Source organism: Prionailurus viverrinus, chromosome A1 (assembly GCF_022837055.1).
Source record: "Prionailurus viverrinus isolate Anna chromosome A1, UM_Priviv_1.0, whole genome shotgun sequence".
Classification (NCBI taxonomy): domain Eukaryota; kingdom Metazoa; phylum Chordata; class Mammalia; order Carnivora; family Felidae; genus Prionailurus; species Prionailurus viverrinus.
This window is the reverse complement of record NC_062561.1, coordinates 164,899,537-164,923,058: the sequence shown is the minus strand read 5'-3', so window position 1 is coordinate 164,923,058 and position 23,522 is coordinate 164,899,537. Positions and strand designations below refer to the sequence as shown.

Genomic DNA, 23,522 nt, shown 5'->3' with positions numbered 1-23,522 from the left:
ATTTCATGCCAGCTGGCAAAGGAAAAATGTTATAATTTTATGTTTAATATTAATATTAAAATATGAAGGTCACAGGTCTATTTTCACAAATCAGGCAATGAAGGATAAATCTGGAGCTCAGAGGCAATAAACTGGCAAGTAGTATCATGGGAAGTGCAATGGAAGCAGACCTTAGGTGAGTGATGTCAGGCCATTCAAATTACATTGTCAAGATTGTGCTGGCATCGAGAAGCTCAGCCAGGGGGCTGCTGTAGTGACATAGGCATGACAGGCCAAGACCTTGGATCAAAGTGCTATCACTAGGAATGAAGTACAAGTTTGGAGTGAGATATTTCAAAGGAAAAACAGAATTCTTGCTTTAGGTTATCATCCTGCCTTAGTCTATTCAGGCTGCTATAACAAAAATACCATAGATTGGGTGGCTTAAACAACAAACATTCATTTCTCACAGTTTTGGAGACTGGGAAGTATAAGATCAAGGCGCTGGCAGATTTTGGGTCTAGTGCAGATCTTCTTCCTGATTCATAGATGGTGTCCTTTGTATGTGTCCTCACATAGCAGAAGGGGCAATGGAGCTCTCTGGACTGTCTAATATCATTAATGAGGGTTCCATCCTCATGACTTAATCACTTCCCAAAGGCCCCACCTCTGAGCACCATCACATTGGGGTTTAGGATTTCAGCATATGGATTTTGGACTTGGGGGAGGACACAAACATTCAGTGCATAACATACCCCAAATTACAAAAGCTTGGGGAGATCTGCAAAGAGATTAGAGAAACACTTTCCCTCAACTCTGAAGTGCTAAGTATGCTATCGTGTGTGTGTGGATAAACATCTGAATCCACTGAGGATCAGAACACTCCCTCTCAGAAGAACTGGGTCACTCCTTTCCTAATGAGGGTCAAAATAGGGCAGAATGAGGTAGGCAAAAGACCATGAGTAATAATGAGCATATTAGGTTTGGGAATCCCAGAGCCTAAGAACATGACCAGAAAAGGGGCTAAGGAATTCATTGTCCAGAATGAGACTGGCTGAAGACTAGCAAATCAGTCTAAGGCTAAAACCCATGGTGGGTCTTAATACTTAGCATGAAGTCTGGCAGAAGGTACAGACACACTCAGTAGGTGTTGGAGAAAGGAAAGGAACAAGAGAGGGCAGTAAGGAGAGAGAAATTCATTAAAGCCAGGATGTTAATCCAGGCATGACTGGACCAAAAAGCAGCCTCTCAGGACAGAGGAAGGGAGAGCCATTAGTAAGCACCTGGCTCTTCCAACAGGCAGCTTCTATCTATGGACTGTGGGAGACTCTATGCATGAGTATAACCAGAGGCAAATACTGACTCCTCTGAATCCCTGAGTGAGGGGCAGGTTAACAGGAATCCAGGCATAGAAGTCAACCACTGAAATCATCACAACTCCCTTCCAAAATAAAACAGTGAAATTGCCAGACTACCTCCCTTTTCTACCTTCTCCCTCTGTTCCGGCCCCATCCCCACCCATGTCCCAGCCCAGCCCAGCCCTCCTCTCAGTAATAACCACTGCTGGTTCTGGAACAGAACTTTCCTCATACAGCATCCTGAGTCATAGCAATAGTGTAAGGACACTTCATTTGCACTTAAACTGACATAGGACCCCAGATACAGGAAAGAAAAATCCTCATTGTTATGTGCACTTTACACAGATGATCTCTTCTCATCCTCAAAAAGGAGGGTGCTTTTACCCCTATTTTACAAATGAGGACACTGAGATTCCCAGAGTTTAAGCCCTTCCCCTTGTTCATGTAACCTGTAATTCTTGGAGAGAAAAAAAAGAGACAGATATAAGAACTTATTTTAAATAAAGTTACTTTGACATCCATATTAAAGATGCTCAGTTAACAAATATACTAGGTTCTTACTCTTCATTTTCATCAAATTTCTACGTAAGAATGAAAGTTAACATTTATATATCACTTATGAAGTGCCAGGCAGTGTTCTGAAAACTTTACATATGTATTAACTAAATTCTCTTTCATAAGGAAACAGGGACACAGAGAGTTGAAGTAACTTGCCCAAGGCCACAAACAGAAGGATTCAAACCCAGCCTGTCTGGCTTCAGAAACCACCTACAAACTGAGAATACGCTGAGTTCAGAGAGAAAGCTTGTAGGACAAACATTCAATTGCAGAGCTTAAGATGCAGAATATCTTGATTTTACAGTGAACCTGGTAACTTTTTGACAACTTTGGAAAAGGTCATGACTATGACTCAGATTAACTATTCCACAGTCTTTCTGTTCTCATTGGTTGGTAGTTGTTCTACTCTAAGGGATAGTTGAGGAGCCAAGGGAAATGGTGACAAATGAGACATGTGACTGAGGCCAGAAGTGTCTCTTCAAAGCTGTAAAGCATGGGCAGCTCAGACTCCAACTTCATTATCATCCCTCCACTTAGCTGACTTTCTAGCAGGAAGCCTGTCTGTCTGGGAGCAGCATAATGCATTGGTCTGTGTGCACATGAACTCCTCCAGCCCCAAAAGCCACTTGTGTTTCCTGGAGCCTGGAGTCTCCCCGGTGCCAGGAAACAACATGATGCTGCCAGCCTGTATTTATCATTCCTAAAACATGGCTCCCTACTCCAAGCAAACTGAAAAGAAAAGCACAAAATTCTGAGTTTGCAGCCAGTTACCTCTGCTGGTGTTGGTGGCAGCCAGGCATTATAAAAGTAGGGAAAGAGCAAGAAACGCACTTCTATTCAGACAAGAGTTCTTGCAACTGTGGGGAATAAAATCGACATCATCTCCATTTCTTGAAAAAAGCAAAAAGAGAAATGTTAAATTCACAAAGCTCTGACAGAGAACCCAGTACCAGCCACAAACAAGAGTCTGACGTGCATGCTCTTTATTCTCTGTCCTCTTTTCTTCATCAATGCTTTCTTGCCTACTTGGAGGGAAAAGAGGAAAGCATAAATAAGTAAACAAATGCATACATACATGTATGTAATAATCTTGAGTGGGTCATGAGGGGAGTGCAGTCCCTAGGGTCAAAAGTTCCATTTAATCAAGAACAGAGATAGGTAACACAGGCTACTCCAGCGAAAGCATCCTGTATCTCTCCTTACCGTTGCAGGCTTTGCTGCCCTCCTGATCCAGTCATCTATGACATGGACAGAGGCCACCGCCTCCTAGCTATCAAAGTGGTGGTTTTCAGACACCAGGGAGGAGGGAAGCCTCCAAACTGCTGCCTACAGATAAAAGGCTCTGATCATCATTAATAAGGCTCCAAGAGGCACTCACCCCTCAATTTTGCTTCAACCTGCTAGCTTTAAATATAGCAGTCTAGATGTGTGTTTTATGTACCTTTCATGTGCTGTTTTGCTTTAGGACATGCTTTCTTTCCCTCTAAATTTATTTTGGCTCTGTTTTCCCCACTGAGAATTATCAGTTCCTTTTTCTGGCTAAAGATGCCTTTTTCCTCCTTCTTAGTTTATGGATTTTCATGGCTATGCCTTTAGATAAAATGAAACATGTTGGTATAGTGTCCTAACCTTTTCTCTCTCCCTAAAAAAGAGACGCAACCACAAAATATTTCTGCCAAGTTTAAACCAAAATTTTGACCAAAGCAAATAACTAAAAAAACCTCTGTAGGTAATTTTATTTTACCAGAAAGCCCAGGTTGCAGACAGATACAGATGTCCTTGTCTGTATTTTTCTTTATAGAAATAATTTAATTTATAAGTGGATTCACTCTGGGTTGGGTTTTTGTCCTTATTATTTACTATTTCCCTTTTCTGAGCAGTCTGACCTTTGGAATCATTTCTGTAGAAATCTTATTTCCATGACAGACACTGTCAACATTATCCAAGGCCACCTGGCATAAACAGCCTAAATTCCTTTATCTCAGTTGATAGCTTCTGGACCTCACTAAACAATTCCTTGGTATTATTCTATTCACCATCATTTCTATTTTACTCAATCTCGTATCCATGAAGCAACTGGATCTCTCATTTGGCTCAGGAATAAAAAAATGAAGCTAGAGTCTTTCCATTCCTTGGAAAGGAGAATATAAAGCTGTAGGGAAACCAGTCTTTTTTTTTTTTAATGTTTTTATTTATTTTTGAGAGAGAGAGGGACAGAGCACAGGCAGGGTAGGGGCAGAGAGAGAAGGAGACATAGAATCCAAAGCAGGCTCCAGGTTCTGAGCTGTCAGCACAGAGCCCAAGGCGGGTCCAACCCATGATCCACAAGATCATGACCTGGGCTGAAGTTGGGCTCAACCGACTGAGCCACCCAGGTGCCCCCTAGGGAAACCAGTCTTTAAAAATTCTTTGCTGTTTTCAATACCTACATAAGTCAGACTTTTGGCAGAGCCAGAGGGAAAGACTCAAACAGAACCCATTTAAGAATTAAACTGAGGGACTGAGTTTTGCTTAAGGGAAGAGTTAAAGACCCCAAGGGCATGGCAGTAAGACAAATTGGGGTTCTCATTGTTGTTTATCTCTAGAAAACATTTGATTGGAGAATACAGAACCACAGACCAAGCAGCGTTCGGATTCAACTAAAAGAGAACCTTTTCTGAACCCCATATCTCCACAAGAGTGGAGTTTAAAGGTGCTTGGACTGGTGAAACCAAGAGAAAAGAGTAAGATGAATGAGCACGGCTGCAAGAGTACCACACCTGCTACGTGGGCTCTGTGTGCCTGGTCTTATTGCAGCTGCTCCCAGGGCCACAGCAGGCTCATAATCATGGACAATGAGGAGCAGCTGAGAGTAGCCAAAATGGAATCCAGGCCGTGTTAGATGCCATGTAAGAGACGGTAGCATTCAGTTTTTAATCTAACCCATTCATCAATCATTCATTCTTCTGACATAGCTGCTATTTGAGCAGAGGAAAAAGAGCCTCATAAGTGACTTAAGGCACTATTCTTGGTTGTGTCACATGCCATATGAATGTAGTCCTTTGCATTCTCTTACAGCAAAGGATGTGGAGAACATGGTAGCTCTAGAGTAACCTAGTGGTGCTAATGCTGAGACTGACATATCATCTTATCTATAAAATGGGCCCAAAGGAAAGCAAACCAAGTGAGTGTTTGCTCTTAGTAAATGAGCACATCTTTCACTTCTCATGAGAATAAAATTTCCAGGCTTCATTTGTTTTCCCATATCTTTTTATAGTTTGCAATGCTCCTGTGAAAATGATATAAGTAGCCATTATGGGCATGTAAAGCCTTTATCCTTATTAAAGCAAATGCAAACATATTCTTCTGATTTTTAATATCATAGTATTGACCATGTCCAGTGATTACAACATGTGCTACTTTCTTTATATTTACTAAAACTGACTGAAATTCTGCATCTCTGTCTCTATTCCAGGAAAGTTAGTGGCTTCAGGACATACTGTGTCTCCTAAAATGTTCAATTTTATAGCCTTCAAATGCTGAATCTAAGATCCAGCAGTCTCCCAAATTTCCATGGCCTAAGAAGCCAGACACATGGCAGAAGTAGTGTCGAGGACAGAGACAGAAGACCAGTGTCCAAATTCAATTTCTATGTAATATTGGGGCATCTCATTGAAACTCTGTTTCTTCCTCTAGAAAATGGGGATGAGTGGCTTCCTATTTTATAGAGTAGTTATAAAACATGAAAAGGCAGAGCCCATGGAAATGTTTTATAAACTAAAGTGCCATACAACTATGAGATATTACTTTTGGTCAAAGAATATTTTTGTTTCCATCCACCCATGAGTAGCAAGAAAATTTCTGCATATGCATGTACACACATGTGTCTTTATATGTACCCATGCATGTGTATACATGTAACATGTCTCACACATGTATTTACACGCACACATGTGTGTATATGTGCACATATAAATGTATTAGGGGAGGGGTGAGAGGGTTTTCATCTGCATCTCAAAGGAAGTCGTTACCTAAAACTGGTTAAGAGCCTCTGGTATGGACGATGCTCCACACCATCAGCCATTAGAAATATGCAACTTAAAATCACCAGGAGATTCTACTACATGCCCAGTAGGATGGCAGCTATTATCAAAAAGACAAGCACTACAGACTATTGGTGAGGGTGTTGGGAATCTGGAACACTCATAGACTACTGGTGGGAATGTAAAATGGTATAGCCGCTTTGGAAAATAGTTTGGCAGTTTCTTGTAAAATTAAACCTACGATGTGACCCAACACTTTCACTCTTAGTAATGTACCAAAGAGAATGAAAACATATGTCCACACAAAGACCTGTACACAAACGTTTATAGCAGCATTATTCAAAATAGACCAAAACTTGAAAGAAAAATCGCCATTATCTTGTGAATGGACAAACTAAATGATGCATACCTGTATAATAGAATAATAGCTCAGAAATAAAAAGGAATGAAGAACAAATAAATGCTACACTGCGGATGAAACTTGAAAACATTACACTAAGTAAAAGAAGCCAATCACAAAGAACATAGTATATGATACTACTTATATGAAATGTCTAGAAATGGCAAATTCATAGGAATAGAAAACAGATGTGTGATTACCTATGATTGGAGGAGCAAGGGTGGCAAATGACTGCAAATGGGCTTAAAGAAAATTTGGAGATTGATGGAAAGTTCTAAAACTAGATTGTGGCAACGGTTTCACAACTCTGTACCTTGCCTAAAAAAAAATCACTGAGTTGTACGCATATAGTTAGTGACTTTATGGTACATAAATTAAACCACAATATAGTCATTTTTAGAGAGGACATGAATAGTGGACAGGATGTTTTGAGATATAATTGTAAAATAAATATAACAAAATATTTACTTGTAAAATTATTTTACTCTTGCATACACAGGTGGTATTTTAAAATACTGTCATTTAAAGAAAAGTGTTCTTGATTCTCTCTGTGCTGCAGTTTCCTGATCTGTAAAATAGAGATGATAAAAGCAACTACCTTGTAAGCATTTGTGAAGCAAAACCAAATAAGAGATGTGAAGAATTTAGAAGAGGGCCATACGCAATAAGCATGGAGTACATGTTAATTGTAGAAACTAACTAGAGATCTCATGTCACTACCAACCACATATATTTTGTAATGTGAACTTCTTTTATTTTTTAAGAAGCTTTATTTTGTGATGGAGTGCACACATGTGCACATGTGCACACACAACTGGGGGAGAGACGGAGCAGGAGAGAGTGAATCCCAAGTAGGCCCCACGCTGTCAGTGCAGAGCCCAATGCAGGGGTCAAACTCATGATCCGCGAGATCATGACCTGAGCTGAAGATGGACACTTAACCACTGAGCCACCCAGATTCCCCTATAATGTGAATTTAATTTTTTTAATGTTTTATTTATTTTTGAGAGAGAGAGAGTATGAGTGGGAGGGGCAGAGAGAGAGGGAGAGACAGAATCCGAAGAAGACTCCAGGCTCGGAAATGTCAGCAGAGGGCCAGCATGGGGCTTGAACCCATGAATTGGGAGATCATGATCTGAGCCAAAGTCGAATGCTTAACCAAATGAGCCATCCAGGCATCCCAATGTGAATTTCTTTTAATGGTTTTTCTCATAGGAAAAATGGGCGTTAATAATTATCTATACTTTCCCAAGTTGGCATAAATAAAATGCATATTAATAGAGGGTATTCAAAAGGGATGTGGAAAAATATAATAGCTGGAGATTTGGAGTTCCATGGAATATATCATGGGTAGCATAATCAACAAAAACTCATTGGGGTTATAATTTCATTTCAGATCATACAGTCAATTATAAAAAAAATAACTTCAGTCCTCCTTTCTTCACTCATGTTCGCTCTTATCTGCTTAGTTGCAGTGCCCATGCTGAACCTCTTCCTTATCAATTACAGGATGAAGGAAAATGTTCACCTCTAGAAGTAATAAAATTAGAAGGTGCAGAAGTTGGCATTGATAGCAGTTTGGGAAAACCATTTGTGTTTAACTGTGTGCCTCAGTCTGGAAATAGAACGTTTTGCTTCTGTGCAACCTCAAACCAAGAAATGAAAAGGTAATTCATTAATCTGTGATCTTACCAGTCTCACTTTGGGTGGAGGAATGCTTCTTCAATAGCAGTCTTATTGATTTGGGGGTTGGAAGTAGAGAAGGGAATAGCAAGTTTATAGTGTGAGTCAATCAACTATCTTTTTATTAGGTATGAAAAGTTGGGTTCTTCATTATTCCCCCAGTTTTTTTTTTTCTATCAGAATTGCTAAAGAACTGAAACATCTTCTCCTAACTCATTTACTTTACATCTCCACATTTTCTAAAAAAGCTTAATAGTGTCACGGTCACATCTAGCTTCCCTAAGTTACCAGGTTTATATATTTTAAGCCCATCAGATTGATAGTCCTAGCTATAAAAATAATGTAGTAGGGTTGCAATTTAGCACACTACAGGGAGATGAGCAAAATAAATAGTAATAATGTAGCTTTGTGGGGAATGAATCCAGTTGACATTTTTAAGCATACAACCCAACTGGAGGGGTAGAGGTATGCAGGCTTTCTAAGAGGGTAGCCTACAAATTCTAAGCATTTAGTGGCTTATGATCATTACTTCACTGTATCACCCTAAGGGAATGGAGATCACTGGTCAATCCAGTGAATCAACTGAAAACTGCAATGTAAGTGCTGCTAATTTAGGGTGAAGGTAGGATGGAGTAGAAGTAAGGGAGACTGACAAAAAGGTAAGAGGTCAACGGTGTTGAGTGTTTCTTTAAGAGGAATTGGACTCAGTTCCAATCTTAAAGAGAAGCCTAGGTCTGAAATGTCCGAGACAAACAAGATACTGTTCCTACTTGTAGAACATTATTGATTCAAATGCATGTTGCTTTAAAGGACAAAGAGGGAAATATGATGATGGTAACCTGACTGTATTTCAATTCAGGAACAAAATATTTGTTGGTTAGCTAATGTGCCCAAGACAGTGTTTTCAGTTCTCCACAGACTATTAGTATGATTAAATGCCAATTCTTGCCCTCAAAAAAGCTCAGAACTAAGAAGATAGGGCATTTGGTTGAATATTTGTAATGCCAAAGAAACATTAAGAAGTGCTATAGGAGAAGACAAAGTGGCACAGGAACTGAGTGTAGGGAGTGAGGATCTCCCAAGGCGGGGATGAGGGCAGAGTTTACAAAGGGTGTGGCACAGGATCAGACAAGCGTGCAAAAGAAGAAATGGAACAGAAAAAGGCAGAGGGAATAAATCAAACTTTGGGGAGAAGAGCAAGCAGTATGGTTTGATTGAAAGTTACAGGGTTTAAAAGAAAATTTAAAAGATTGGCAAATGAGGTGGATAGGCTGGTAGCTGGCTAAGGAGACAAGACTAAGAAAATATAGTCCTCAAGTAGGAGCACTAATGGTGCACTAAATGTGTCTACTCTGTCCAAGGAACACTTGGGGAGGGAGCTAAGGACAGTGACTGCCAGTCTTTCCATATTGTAATAGCCAGTGCCTTATAGTTATTAACACCAAATCGTTACTAGCCCTGCTGGTGGTAATTAATTCACATGCCTTGGAAAAATAAAGAGTGAAGAAATTTTATCTTAGTCACTAATTAAACAGTGGTAAAGGAGAAGGATAATAATTTATTTTAAATATGCCTGGCGGAGGTGGGATTTTGCCATCCAGTAATACCAATTTCGTAAGAATGTGTTGCCTTTCGACCATCATCTTCCAGCCGTGAAATATATCTGAGTCTCAGGACTATTCTGTCTGAAAGATGGGTTTCCAGGGAGAAGGGCAAGCCCCTCCGAATGATACTTATCCAGTCCCCAAAGGAGAGTTCCTCTCATTTTACTGTCTTTCAGGTGGCTGGAGGCAATGGACAAAGCAATCCATCCTGTCCGCCAGGTAAGGTATCCTTGATATTCATCTCTGCCTTCATCCAGCTCTTCTCCTCAGAGGGGGAAAGGATCAAGTCAAATGTCATGCAGTTCACCCTGGGACTTCTCAGATCTGCTCTAAAAGCTGGGAAAGAGGATTTTAAGTTAACAGGGATTTCTATTCAGATTCCATGAGGGGACTTGCATTCCTGCTGTTCTTTTTATTTTCAGGGGTTTGTGTGACATTTCTCTCAATGAACTCGCTAGGTAGTCACAAATTGGGGTGGGATTTCCATTTTACAGGGAGCAGTCCAGGAGGTTAAACCACTGCTTCTGTTTTCTTTTCAATCCCCAAGTACAAGATCTCAGGAATGTCCTAGGATAGAGCTGTAGGCTGAGCAGCATGTTAGAAATTGCATGTCGCATGTTCAGAAATGCACTGTTTAATGTTCATACCCTTGTTTTGGACACATATTAGCGCAACTTTCACTGTTCCTACCTGTTCAAAACTCCCAGTCTTGCAGCAATATACTTTCTAATTTGGGCTTGACCTTTAACTTCCTAACATCAACAGGTGAGTCATTCCTTTAGCCCCTAAGACATTTGATACCCCACTTTCTGAGCTAGTGCTATCACCTGGCTGGTGGGGAGGGGATTGCTTTGTGCCCAACTGTTTCCTTTTTATGCTATGTGTAAGATTTCTAATAAGGTCATACACTTCCTTTAAATATGCTCATTTCCTCACCAAATGTCATACAAGCAAAAGGTATTTACTATCCATTATCTTCTCTACATGTTTCGGCTCTTACACATTCAGGGAAATTTGGATTGTTTGAGCTTAAATGTACTGCCCTGTGTCCTAGAAGTGTCCTTTCTGAACAATCACTGGCATCATCATATGAGAAACAGCAAGACTTGTGTTTCATTTTACCTGGAACACAATGCTCAATACACTCATCCATCTCTCCAATGTGTCATCCTAACTAGGCTGATATTTGTAAGAGGGCTCTAGTCGGCTGATGCGTTCAGAGTGTCTGTAGCAGAATGAAAAAGGAACACCCAAGCTCCCCACAGGCTCCCTCTTCACAGCAAAGAATACAGCCGGCTCTGCATTCTGAAATCTTCTGCACTGCCTTTTTAAAACTAAAGAGCAAAATGGAAACTAAATATGGAAGAGAAACTGGCCGGCACCTGGTAGGGCATTGTGATAACGAGATGAAGCATTGCATCTACTGCCTCAGGTCAGGTTACAGGGAAAGCCTGCCTCTCAGGCCTATGGACCAAGGACTGCCCTCCAGGGTAGAAGATCTGGATTTATCATGACCTGGCACATCACTGACCATGTGAGCTTAAGGCCAGATCTGGCCTGGGGCCTTTAACTTGGTCCTTTGCACAAATGGGAGTTCTAAAGTGAAGCATGAACCAAGGGCTGCTATTAGACACAGTAGACATGCCAGGAACAGGGCTAAGAGGACAATCCCAGTGGTCAGTGAAATAGTCTTTTGATTTCCTGACACTAGAACAGAAACCAAAGAGAAGGGACATGAATTCGGGTTTTCTGGCTAGTTGCTCAAGTATTAGATTGCCTTGGCAATAGAATCACTGAGGGCGGTGCCTTTTCTGAAGTCAAACAGCCTTAGTGCTGATGTCATTGGCTCCTGGGAGTCAATGACCACTGGCACAGGATGAGCACTCAGATGATCCCTTTGTGCTACACTTGCAGAACCATGTCTGGGAAGACGTTACCCTGCACAACAGTAACCTCCCACCCCTGGCTATCAAGAACCCAGAGTGCCTAGGCCTTTTGCACCAACTGGACAGAAATACAGATATGTGGGTCCAGCACTACTGCATTCTGAAGGATGGCTGCTTGTACTTCTATGCTAGCATTCGCTCCACCCAGGCCTCAGGTATGGACTCAACTTTCACTTGAAATAATAGTAATTACAATAGTAATAGGAGTGACATCCTAGCTTTATGGACCTCTTACCAAGCCTTATACTGTGTGCCTTACCTAAATTAGTTCATTTATCCTCCAATGAAGAGATACTGTTATTATCCTCCTTTTACAAAGAAGAAAACTGGCTGGAAAGTCTACTTAACTTACAAGATCACACATAGTAAGCAACGAAGCTGAGTTCTAAACAGCCAAGCTAACTCCAGATCCTGTAGATGTAAACCCAAGCTTTTTTTGCCTAGAAAAGCAAAAGTAAGCTCCTTCATTCTTTTGGTTACTGATGGCATTCAGAGTTTATGTCAATAACTTTCTGCTAGGAACTCCCTTTTGTCAGAACATTCCTAATGATGGACAAATGAATAACAAAAGGAACATTAACTGTCACTTTTCCTTGGGCAAGTTACTTCACTTCCTAAAACTTACTTTCCTCATTGGTAAAATGCAAATAGCTATTTCGAAGGACTGTTGTGAAGATCACACAAGGTAATTGTTATCAGGGTGACTTAACCTCTACATGTAAAGCTCTCTCTATAAAAAGCTCTCACTCTAAAAAATGTACACATTTACATACTTATTAAACTATATATATTAAAAGCTATATATGCAAAATGGGCATATAAACAATATGATTTAATAATTTGGTTTTTTTAATTTTAAGTTTATTTACTTATTTTGAGAGAGGCAGAGAGAGCAAGCAGGGGAGGGCAGAGAGAAAGAGAGAGAGAGAATCCCAAGAGGGTTCCACACTGTCAGCACAGAGCCCAATGTGGGACTTGAACTCATGAACTGCAAGATGATGACCTGAGCCGAAACCAAGAGTCAGACGCTTAACCGACTGAGCCACCCAGGTGCCTCTTTGATAATCTAATAATAAAATAGTTGTGTCTGATTTTAACAAGAAATATTTTGCCTTCTTGTAGTCTTTTTTAAAGATTTTTATTTTCAAGTATCTCTACACCCAGTGTGGGGATTGAACTCATGACCCTGAGATCAAGAGTCACAAGCTCCACTGAGTGAGCCAGCCAGTCGCCCCTAGACTTTTGCAGTTTTTGACAAAAGCGATTATTGCTATTTTATTTGCACTTGGATTTTTTTCCCCAAATGAATAACCTTAGTTAGCAGTAGTAAACATCCTGGAATCCCAGTCATTTAATTATTTTTTTAGCATTAATGCTTATGTTTATTTATTTTTTTTTTAATTTTTTTTTTCAACATTTATTTATTTTTGGGACAGAGAGAGACAGAGCATGAACGGGGGAGGGGCAGAGAGAGAGGGAGACACAGAATTGGAAACAGGCTCCAGGCTCTGAGCCATCAGCCCAGAGCCTGACGCGGGGCTCGAACTCCCGGACCGCGAGATCCTGACCTGGCTGAAGTCGGACGCTTAACCGACTGCGCCAGCCAGGCGCCCCAATGCTTATGTTTATTTAAGCTAGACAGCCATGCCAAATGGGAAGGAAGTATCTGGTGACCATTTCAGCCTTCTTGGAAAGTACAAAAGAAGTACGAGGTGAATATCACACTGTGGTCCATTTCTTATCACTCAGGATGAATGATATAATGATTCTCTTTCACTTATTCAACTTTCCATTTGAGAATATTATAACATGACCCAAAATATTTTCAACTATTAAGAGATAGCCAGCATCTCTAAGCACTTACAGAACAGGCTGTTGCTATTTAACTCCAAATCCATAGTTGTTTTTTTTTTTTAAGTTTATTTATTTATTTTGAGAGAGAAAGTGAGAGTGGGGGAAGGGCAGAGAGAGGGAAGGAGTGAGAGAACCTCAAGCAGGCACCATGCTGTCAGCACAGAGCCCACCACAGAGCTCGAACTCACAAACCGTGAAATCATGACCTGAGCCAAAAACAAGAGTCAGAGGCTTAACCAACTGAGCCACCCAGGCACTCCCCAAGTCCATAGTTTTAAGCACCTGATACCAGGATGGGAATGAAGGTAAATAAAACAAAACTCCAAAGTAGTCATGGATTGGGATTTTTATTATAAAATATCACCACAAAAGTCTGAATCATTTTAATTTCCAAATCAATGAAGCTCATTTTTAAGAGACTGTTTCCATAGATTCAAAGGGAATGTTTAGGATTGATGCTTAGATTATTCCAAACTGAAATATTAACAAAGTGCTTCCAAACCCCTGGGGCCCAGAGACTGCTACTGACGCCAAGTTTAAAACAGTAATAACAGCCACTAGGTGGCTTCCCTTATTCTGAAAAGTCAGAAGGAGGTCCTACTTAGAAAAGTTCTACTTGGAGAACTGGAAAGTGGCTACTAATAAATGGCCTAAAAATAATAACAAAAGTAGAGTTACCATTTAGTAAGTCCTCCTTTTGTATTGGTCACTCTGTTAAGTGTTTTTACTTACCATTTTATTTAATTTCAACAACACTCTCAGAAAATAGGCTATTATTCCACCTACCAGTTTGCAAACCAATGCTTAACAAGGTTAAATCATTTGCTTGTGGTCCCCTGGGTAGTAAATGGTGAAGAAAGAATTTGAACCCAGGTAGCCTAAGTTACACCAAAAAAAGAAAAAAATAGACAAAAATGGACGTCTTCTTTATATTCAGCTTTTATCATTTCACACATCTTTCCAGAACCTTCCATGGTTCTTTGTTGACTCCATAGATAGTACTCTAGAGTTTTATACTTTGTCTCAAAACCCTTCTCTCTGGTTTTCTTTTCCACTCCTTGTGTTAAAGGACCTTGCACTCTAATCAAACATGGTCATGTTCTATTTCCATAACTCACCACACATCTTAAACCTTTTTCTGGCACCATGTCTTTGCTTTTTCTAGTTCCTTCCCCTGAATCGGTGTATATCTACTGATTCCTCAACACAAGTTGTTCAGATTCTACCTGCCCTTCAAATTTTTATTCAGTCACCAGCCATCTCTCCTGTCAAGCAATCCCACATGGTCTTAGACAAAGTGCCTCCCCTCTCTGAACTTCCACATTTACCCATCTTGTGACACTTACCACTTTCTACCTTGTATGTTACCTCCAGAGAGCCATATTGTCTCTTCTAAGGGACTATATGCTCCAAAGATGTCCCTATACTATGTATTTTTAATGAATGAATCAATGAATCAATGAATCAATGATTAAATGACCCCAAGTGGCCATTACTCCCATGAAGTGTGAGTAGTTTGTCATCCCCTCATGTAATAGTAGAGAATGGTTAGAAGATTGGAAAATCAATTCAAAGGCAAAACCAGAACGCAGGCCACCAGATGCCTATTCTTTCTGATACATCATACTCTTTCTAGCCCTAGGAAGTTACCTAATTTCTATCTATTTTTAATTCCTCTCTTAAAAAAGATCATTCTGTGACTAATAAAAATATTTAATCCAAGCCCAGTCATTCTTAACCATCCATACATCTTAAATATTCCTATGTCCACAGGCCTCCATTTCTAGCTTAAATTATCTCAAGTATGGATTAAAAGAACATTTTTCTTACTGAAATTCCAAAAGAAAATGCTATGTCTAGGCCATGTTCTAAAATCGAGGCCTGTGATTTAGGGTTTTACATGACTCTACTCTTTCTTGAATAAAAAGTGCCATTTGCCTAAGCATGCACCTTGTGCCAGAAAATACACTTTACTTCCACCTCCTCCCCAGTCTCACCCTGACAGCTGCTGGGTCCGGATGGAAGCTCTCCCAAGGTTAATCAGCTTCTCACTCTTCATTAGCATTAAGGTGGCTGTGCAGGAGCTCTTCTGGGGTGCTTTACCCTTCCCAAGATTGGAATTTTGCATTGAGGTTTACATTCTTTTCCTAAGAGCCCTTCTCAATCTTATACATCTTAACTTGCATCGTGACCTGAGGCCCGTAGCCAATGATCCGGCACAGTGAGACCCAAGCTGAGACAGAGGCATATCGAAATCTCCTGTGGAAAATCCCCAAAAGAGAAATGCTTCTCTCTACTGTCCACTAAGAATCACTGCCCTGGGGAGCCGCATTTTTTGAGAGGCCTGGATCATTCTGCTCAGGTGTATTGGTGGCAGAAAGTATGTCTCACTGAGTGCTTCCTGTGTGTCCAGCACTTAAATAAGTACTTTATGCTCATCATCTAAAACTAATATTTGCAAAACATCCACGGTTATTGCCCCATTATAAGTCAGAAACTAAGGCTTAGAGAAATTAACTAACATGCTGATGTGGTCACCCAGCTGTTAGGGGACAAAATTTGAGCAAATGCTATCCAAATCCTTATGCCCAAACTCTTAGCCATAATGCTATATATAGCACTCCCTGCCAGAAATTAGTCTTCTTAAAGTAGTACTCAGTATTTGGCATCTAGTCTCTGGAAATCAGCACATTGGCTGCCATAGCCATGATCCACACAGTCCAACTATTTATCACAACAACTGGGAATTGTAACGACAGTGAAGAAATTTATTGAGTTAGGGCTGAACCTATGCTGTGCCATGAACACAACAGGCACTACAATGAATCAATTAAAAATAAAATACTCAGTTGAATGTAATCATTTTTATATGCATGGAATGTGAATCATTATATTTATAAAGATTGTACAGAGTTCTAATACTTATACTCAGTTCTTCCAGGTTATGCTAAGTGAATGACCTTTGTGCTGGTCTGATCTATAGTTCCTCGTTCACTTGTATTGTCCAAGCTCTGCTTGGCTCTTGCATATCCTACCCTTGCTTGGTTCCTTGTTCTCCAGCCCAGTGAAACAGGCCGTGGTTACTATTTATAGCATTATTCGTCAAACCACAGGTTTTTACCCCCTTACTGAGCCATGCAGTCAATGTAGTAGGTTGTGGCGAGTATTTAGAAGTACAACAGAATAAGGGCTCCTGGCTGGCTCAGTTGGTTAAACGTCCAACTTTGGCTCAGGTCATGATCTCACAGTTTGTGGGTTTGAGCCCCATGTCGGGCTCTGTGCTGACAGCTTGGAGCCTAGAGCCTGCTTCGGATTCTGTGTCTCCCTCTCTCTCTGCCCCTCCCCCGCTCAGGTTTTATCATTCTCTCTCTTTCTCTCAAAAATAACTAAACATTAAAAAAAAAAAAGTACAACAGAATAGAATTTAATTGAATAGACAATATCATGGTACATCACAATGTTCCACAAAACTTTTGGTCTAACTGTATGAAAACCCATAGAGCTCTGTATTTATCACATCTTTGGATCACAGGCAAAAAGCCTGGAAAAATACTCATATACAAATCATTGTCTCTGCATTCCTGGTCAGTTTTGTGTTCAGAATCTTAGGTTCTTTCCTTTCAATTATCTTTGTCATCCACCTAGGATATTAGTTGCTTTGTTATTAAGACTCAACTTTCTGTGGTCACCACTTCATAGAGACATGGTCCCCTGACCACAGCATCTCAGAGGCTTTACTGCTTTATTTTCATTTTATTTTATATTAATTTTATCCCATTGATTTATCTTCTTTATAAGAGATCCCGGACACCTCACATGATATTTCTTCTAAAGGTATGTGTAGTATTTGGGACCTGACTTATTTACTGTAACAGTCACCTGAGGGACTGAGACAATCCCGGGGACAGCAAAGGGAAGGCAGGGAAATGGTAACAGTGAAAGGGGAAAGTACGCGACGTGAGAAGCCACATGGCCCTAATTTCCTAGAAAAAACAGGGTAGATGCGAATCTCACATTGTACTTTCAGCTAGATAAACATGCCTCTAATGTGTATTATAAGAGTTGTAGAAATAGCACTGGTCAGCTCCCTGAAGTCTGTGCTTACTGTCAAGGAAAGTGCTCGTACTTTAACAATATGCATCACTGCCTCTCCTATGCTGGCTAATATTAAAAAAATATTAAAAACACTGTACAAGTATTTCCAAAAGCCCTTTGGTCAAATGCCTCTTCATAGGCCCTCAGGCTCCTTGTCATTCACCATATACTTGATTTTTTTCTCTCTTATCTCTCTCCAGCAAAAGCTGAAAGTAACAAATTGTGACTTAACTATTGTTCTTGAATAAATCACATCAAGGTCTATGTGCACTTCTCAGATATATTTTACATTATTGCAACAAATGGAACACTTGCTTGCATAGTTCTTCTGAGAAATCTCTGTCCAAATGTTGCGCCAGCTTACTATTTATTGCTGCTACTTAATAACAGATAGAGACTGGACCAATGAGGTCACCTCAAATGAGGTAATAGGGTTATAGTCAGACGTCTTTACTGCCAATCATTTCTACCCTGCAACTGGTTAGAAAAGGGGTCAGAAACTTTCCTGTTTGTAGCAGACATATTTTTGGACAAAACTTTCTATCCATTCTCAAAAAGTGTAGGGACAGAAGAGGGTATTCGTATCTGCTTAGACATATGAGAAAGGGAAATCTCACAAGAAAGAAGACATCAGAAACCAGTACAGTAATATAAATGCATTGTGCTATTGTTGGGAGCAGAGAATTAAGACAGCAAAATAACCCTTGGATATGTCTTTGGGTAGCCTATAGTCCTGACACATCTAGCACATTGCTTATTCTACTTCTAGGATATACCCCAAAATATATGTCTATGCAAAAATTTGTATACAAGTATTTATAATGTTAATCATTATAGTCATGGAAATGAAGAAAACTCAAATGTCCATCCATGAACTAACGAAGAGATAAATAAAATGTGGTATACCCATACAATGGAATATCATTTATCCATAAAAAGGAACGAAGTACTGATACATGATGCAACATGGATGAACCTTGAAAACATCATACCGGATAAAAGAAGCCAGTCACAAAAGACTGCATATTGTATGATTCCATTTATATTAAGTGTCCCAGGAAAAGCAAATCCATAGAGATAGAAAGTAGGTTAGAATCACCTAGTGTTAGGTTGGGGCAGCAAATGGGGAATGACTGCTAATGGGTATGGAGTTTCTTTTTGAGGTGATGAAAATGTTCTAAAATTAGATTATGGTGATGGTCACACCACTCCATAAATAAGCTAAAAATCATTGCCCACTTCAAATGTGTGAATTTCATGTTGTATAGTGTAGATTAGCACAAAGACACAAGTCACTCTCTGATTTTTATAAATACCATTTTACTGGGACCTACTAAAGGGGAAAAAAAATCTAACCATTTCTGAAATGAATGCATTTCTAGAAGTTAGCTTTGAAACTCACTCTTTTTAAATAAAAAATTTTAATTTAGTATTGCATCTAAACCCCCCCTATAAGATCATGACCTGAGCCATAGTCAGATGCTTAACCAACTGAGCCACTCAGGTGCCCACAATAGCCAAATTATGGAAAGAGCCTAAATGTCCATCAACTGATGAATGGATAAAAAAAATTGTGGTTTATATACACAATGGAATACTACGTGGCAATGAGAAAGAATGAAATATGGCCCTTTGTAGCAACATGGATGGAACTGGAGAGTGTTATGCTAAGTGAAATAAGCCATACTGAGAAAGAAAGATACCACATGGTTTCACTCTTATATGGATCCTGAGAAACTTAACAGAAACCCATGGGCGAAGGGAAAGAAATAAAAAAAAGAAAGAGGTTAGAGTGGAAGAGAGCCAAAGCATAAGAGACTCTTAAAAACTGAGAACAAACTGAGGGTTGATGGGGGGTGAGAGGGAGGGAAGGGTGGGTGATGGGTATTGAGGAGGGTACCTTTTGGGATGAGCACTGGGTGTTGTATGGAAACCAATTTGAAAAAAAAAAAAAAAGAAACCAATTTGACAATAAACTTCATAAAAAAATAAATTAAATAAATAAATAAACAAATTTTAAGGAAAAAAAAAAAGTAAACCCCCCCTATAAAACAGACAAATTTTAAAGTCCAAAAGCCACTCTTTCGGTTTAAAAAGAAAAAATGTCTGACTTAAGGACAGTATACATCACTACCAGATATAACCAAAAGGAAAACAAAGGTCAGCCATAGTCAAAGGGATGAAATTTTTCCTTCATGGTTTCGTTTTGGTATAGAATAACTACCAGATAGAGCAAACATCCAAGTTGTATTTTTGTATTTTGTTAGTACAATGCACTAAAGTGGCTCCTGGGAGGAAGTGGGAGATTAGAACAAGAGTTAGCAAGAGCAAGAAACAGGTTTAAACAATCTAATCACTGATATTAATGACGTTACCTAGATTGTGTACATGAGATTTAGGTTACCACAGAGCATCAAGACACTATAAAACACATAAAGGTTTTGAGTTTTTAGCCTCTTCCCCCAGACCAATATCCTTTCTCTACCCCCAGATAATGGAAACAAAATTCAGGCCAAGAAATATATAACCACTAACTTGGACTCAAAGGACCATGGGGAAAAAAAAATTATCTTCCAAAACCAGTCATTTATTCTCATTTTAATTCAAGTTGGCTCCCTCATATCACCCTGTGGGTTCATATTTTAAATGTGCTTTGCATATTCACAAAGAAGGTGAGAATCTACATTGGTTTTAGAAACTGCTGGCAATCTCCATTATTATTCAGGAAAGCTGTTTTAATGGTTCTGCCTAAGCAAATAGTATTTAATTTTCCTCTAATGTGATATTGCAGGTATCACTCTTTGATACCAAAAAGTTTATTTCAAAATGTGTCCTCCAGGTTAAGTACCTGGCTTAGACCCACAGTAACCCAAGCTAAACACTGAACACATAATGAGAAGACCACAAAAATGAAAACTGGGAAATCCACCTGTATTACCAGTCTTGCCATTAATCGTTAGTGGAGGACCTTAAATTACATATTCTTCCGAGTCTCAGTGTCTTCATCTATAAAATTAGACACCTAGAATTAGAGATTCCTTCAGATACAAAGTTTTCTTGATGCTTTTTCAGATTCCCTTTTTTTCCCCCATCTTACTCTTTCCCTAGTCTCATTTTTTTTTTCTTTCACCCTCTGTAGGTGGTCTATATCTGCAAGGATACAGGGTGAACGAGCAGATCCTTAGCTTCAAGCAGTCAGTAATTGAACTCAAACCTCCATCTGAAGAGTTCAAGACTTTCTATTTCTGTGCAGAAAATAATACAGAAAACCAACGGTAAGTCAAGGTCTGCATATTTCTTCTTCATCTGCTTTGATAAGTCTTCTTAGCAAAACCCTTACCCTTACTCTCCAACTTCAGTTCCCATCTTCAGTTAACTCTCTCCCTTTCTTGCATAGTCTTCATAGCTAATACTCCCCAGGATTGTTTTTTCTTGCAATGCATAGAAGATGATTCCTCCAGAAGTACTTTTTTAAGTGGAAAAGGAGTCCACAATTCTCCCCAAGGCAATGGGCTCAGACTTAAACATAAAAAAAAATCTACTAACACAGTTTTCCATGAATATTATGTTATTAATTCAGATTTGCTGTCTCACCTCCTTTCATATAACTCTTATTGATATGTCCATCCGAATTTGGTCAGTTGTTTGGCTTTGTTATAAGCCATTGAAGGATATAGAACTTACCTATCTAATTCAATATGTTCAGTATCCACTTTGACATGCACACATGGGCACTTGGGTTCATGATGATTTGGGGGAAAAAATAGCAGTAGAATCAAAAGAGACAAAACCATGAGGCAGAAGAAGGATTCTCTGGTACCTAGAGGATCTTCCTCCATCTAATTTCAGTACTCAAGACATCCTGTGCCCTCCATCTCTCATTCCTACTATCAACTACTTGATGACCATCCCTCACCTCATCCAGATGCTTTCTCCCAACTGTCTGGGTTAAAAATATCTAATAAAGAAATTCACAGTCATTTATTAAAACAGAGGACATGGTAAAATTTCCAGGGGTGTTTACAAGAACCAAATGCATTGCTTTAACTCAAAGAAATAAACTCTGAAAGTAGAATTTCAGGATTTCTAGCCAGTAACCTTTAGGGAAGAGAGGAGTCTCCCTACCTTCTCCCATTATGTAAACCTTGTCTGCACCACTCATTCCTAAGGATAGGCTAGAGTGGGAGGTTAATGAATATAGAATTGCTAGATATTTTGCCAAGATCTTTTTCCTTTGGCTTATGCTATACAATCTGGGTGGCAAACTAAGATGGTTCCCTTGAAGGTAAGACTCCAGCTGGCATATTAGAAAAAGGGTCAGTAAAATAAAATTAACCCTTATCTGTTAAAATCCAGTGTCTTCTCTAGGAGTGGAGGTTGAACAGTTAGATTTCACTGCCAAATCCATGAGTCAATATTATCAATAGGAAGCAATAGTGAGTCACTAGAGAAATACTTCAAAGCAAACGAGTAGAGTTTTGCAAATGTGGCTCATGGAATTCTGGCTCCACAAGATGCTCTACTCCCGCAAAATAGTTTTTAGGAAATGATAAATATCATATTTCCATCTTAGAGAATCACAAAACATATTAACTTATCAATGTTCCTGACACACCCTGCTAGAAAGAATCCTGGTTGGCTCTTCATAACTCCCACTACCCAAGCTTATCTGACCCAACCTTTCTTTTAAAAACATGACATGTGCTAATTACCCTTAGAATAAATTCTATATGTGTACACTTTATAAACCATCAGAAAATAAAATGAAAAGAAGGAAATAGAAAAGAGAGGGGAGCTAACCTAGAGAGTTTGCTGTGGTTAACAGAATGTAATAAAGGAATATTTTGCCCTAATGGCAATATTTGATAACTCTATATTTGATCAACTGAATTTGAAATTTCTATAGGAACAGTAAAGTACTATTAATAATTGCGAAAGCCCTATAGCTCCATTAATCACTGTCTACAAACATTGAACATTCTTCTCATCCTAGTATTTATATGAACATAGTTTTACTTCTTTGCTAAACATTACATACTCTGCATTTGGTGTTTTACCTTTCATTCAATCCAAACCTAAGGATGAGGGTTTACTATATTGATTTCAAACTAAATAACCAAGAGAAATTATTAGAAAATAAATTTAAATGATTTTTTAACATTTCATCTTCCTACAGTCCAATTTTTTTTTAATGAACTGGCCTGTACTGTTATTTCTACAGCTGGATTACAGCGCTGAAATCATCTATCAAAAAGTGGCTTCCTTTGCATCAAGCTATTCAAGACTTCATGAATCGACCTCTAGAGGAGACCAGAATGTAAAAGAAACCCTAATCTTAAGAGAAAGGACCCACAAAATCACTACAAGCCTGTTGTGGGAAGAAACAAAAACATTTTTTATTACATAGCATTCAACTGAATGTTCCTCCAAAACATTAAAATTTTGTGATAATATTACCACTTTGTTTTTGAACCAAAGCACCAACATCTAATGCGACATTCAGAAAATAGAATATCTATCAACATCATTAATATCTCACGTTTCTGCCCCTCAGGCTGCTCGTGTTAGCATCAAAAAATAGTATGTTCCATACCCATGTCTTTTGAAAGCATAAATTCAATAAAAGTTAATTTCTTTTTTGTATTCTTTGCTAAATTTTCCATTCTTTCCTTTGACTGTAGGCTTCCCAGAATGCCTATAGGCCATGATATGGGAAGCTGATATTTGGAAAAATTAAGATCATGGAAATGAAGTGGCTTAAATGGTGAATAAATAATACAGCTAAACAAGGTCCTCTCTGTCAGGTCATCCTACAATCAACTAACCCAACTACCTCCCAGGACTTTGCAGATGAAAGAAAATAATAACAATTATTGCTATAAAAATAAGGAAGGAAGTAGGCTGAATTTAGGGGAGCAAACTCAAAAAATGCATTGTATGATTACCTGAATTATTACCTGAATATCTGTCACACTGCAAAGGGAAAACACAAAATAAGTCAAGAATGTCCTGCCCTGGAAGTA

General features: G+C 39.1%; 1 protein-coding gene across 1 annotated transcript; it reads left to right on the top strand.

Annotated features, from left to right (window-relative positions):
• The first annotated feature begins 10,839 nt into the window (after nt 1–10,839).
• On the top strand, nt 10,840–23,002 carry LOC125164523 (src kinase-associated phosphoprotein 2-B-like). Its single transcript, XM_047857305.1, has 4 exons — nt 10,840–10,989; nt 11,519–11,705; nt 20,639–20,774; nt 22,721–23,002. The coding sequence occupies exons 1-4, from the start codon at nt 10,840–10,842 to the stop codon at nt 22,818–22,820; spliced, it is 573 nt and encodes a 190-aa protein (XP_047713261.1). The 3' UTR covers nt 22,821–23,002.
• Nucleotides 23,003–23,522: the final 520 nt, after the last annotated feature.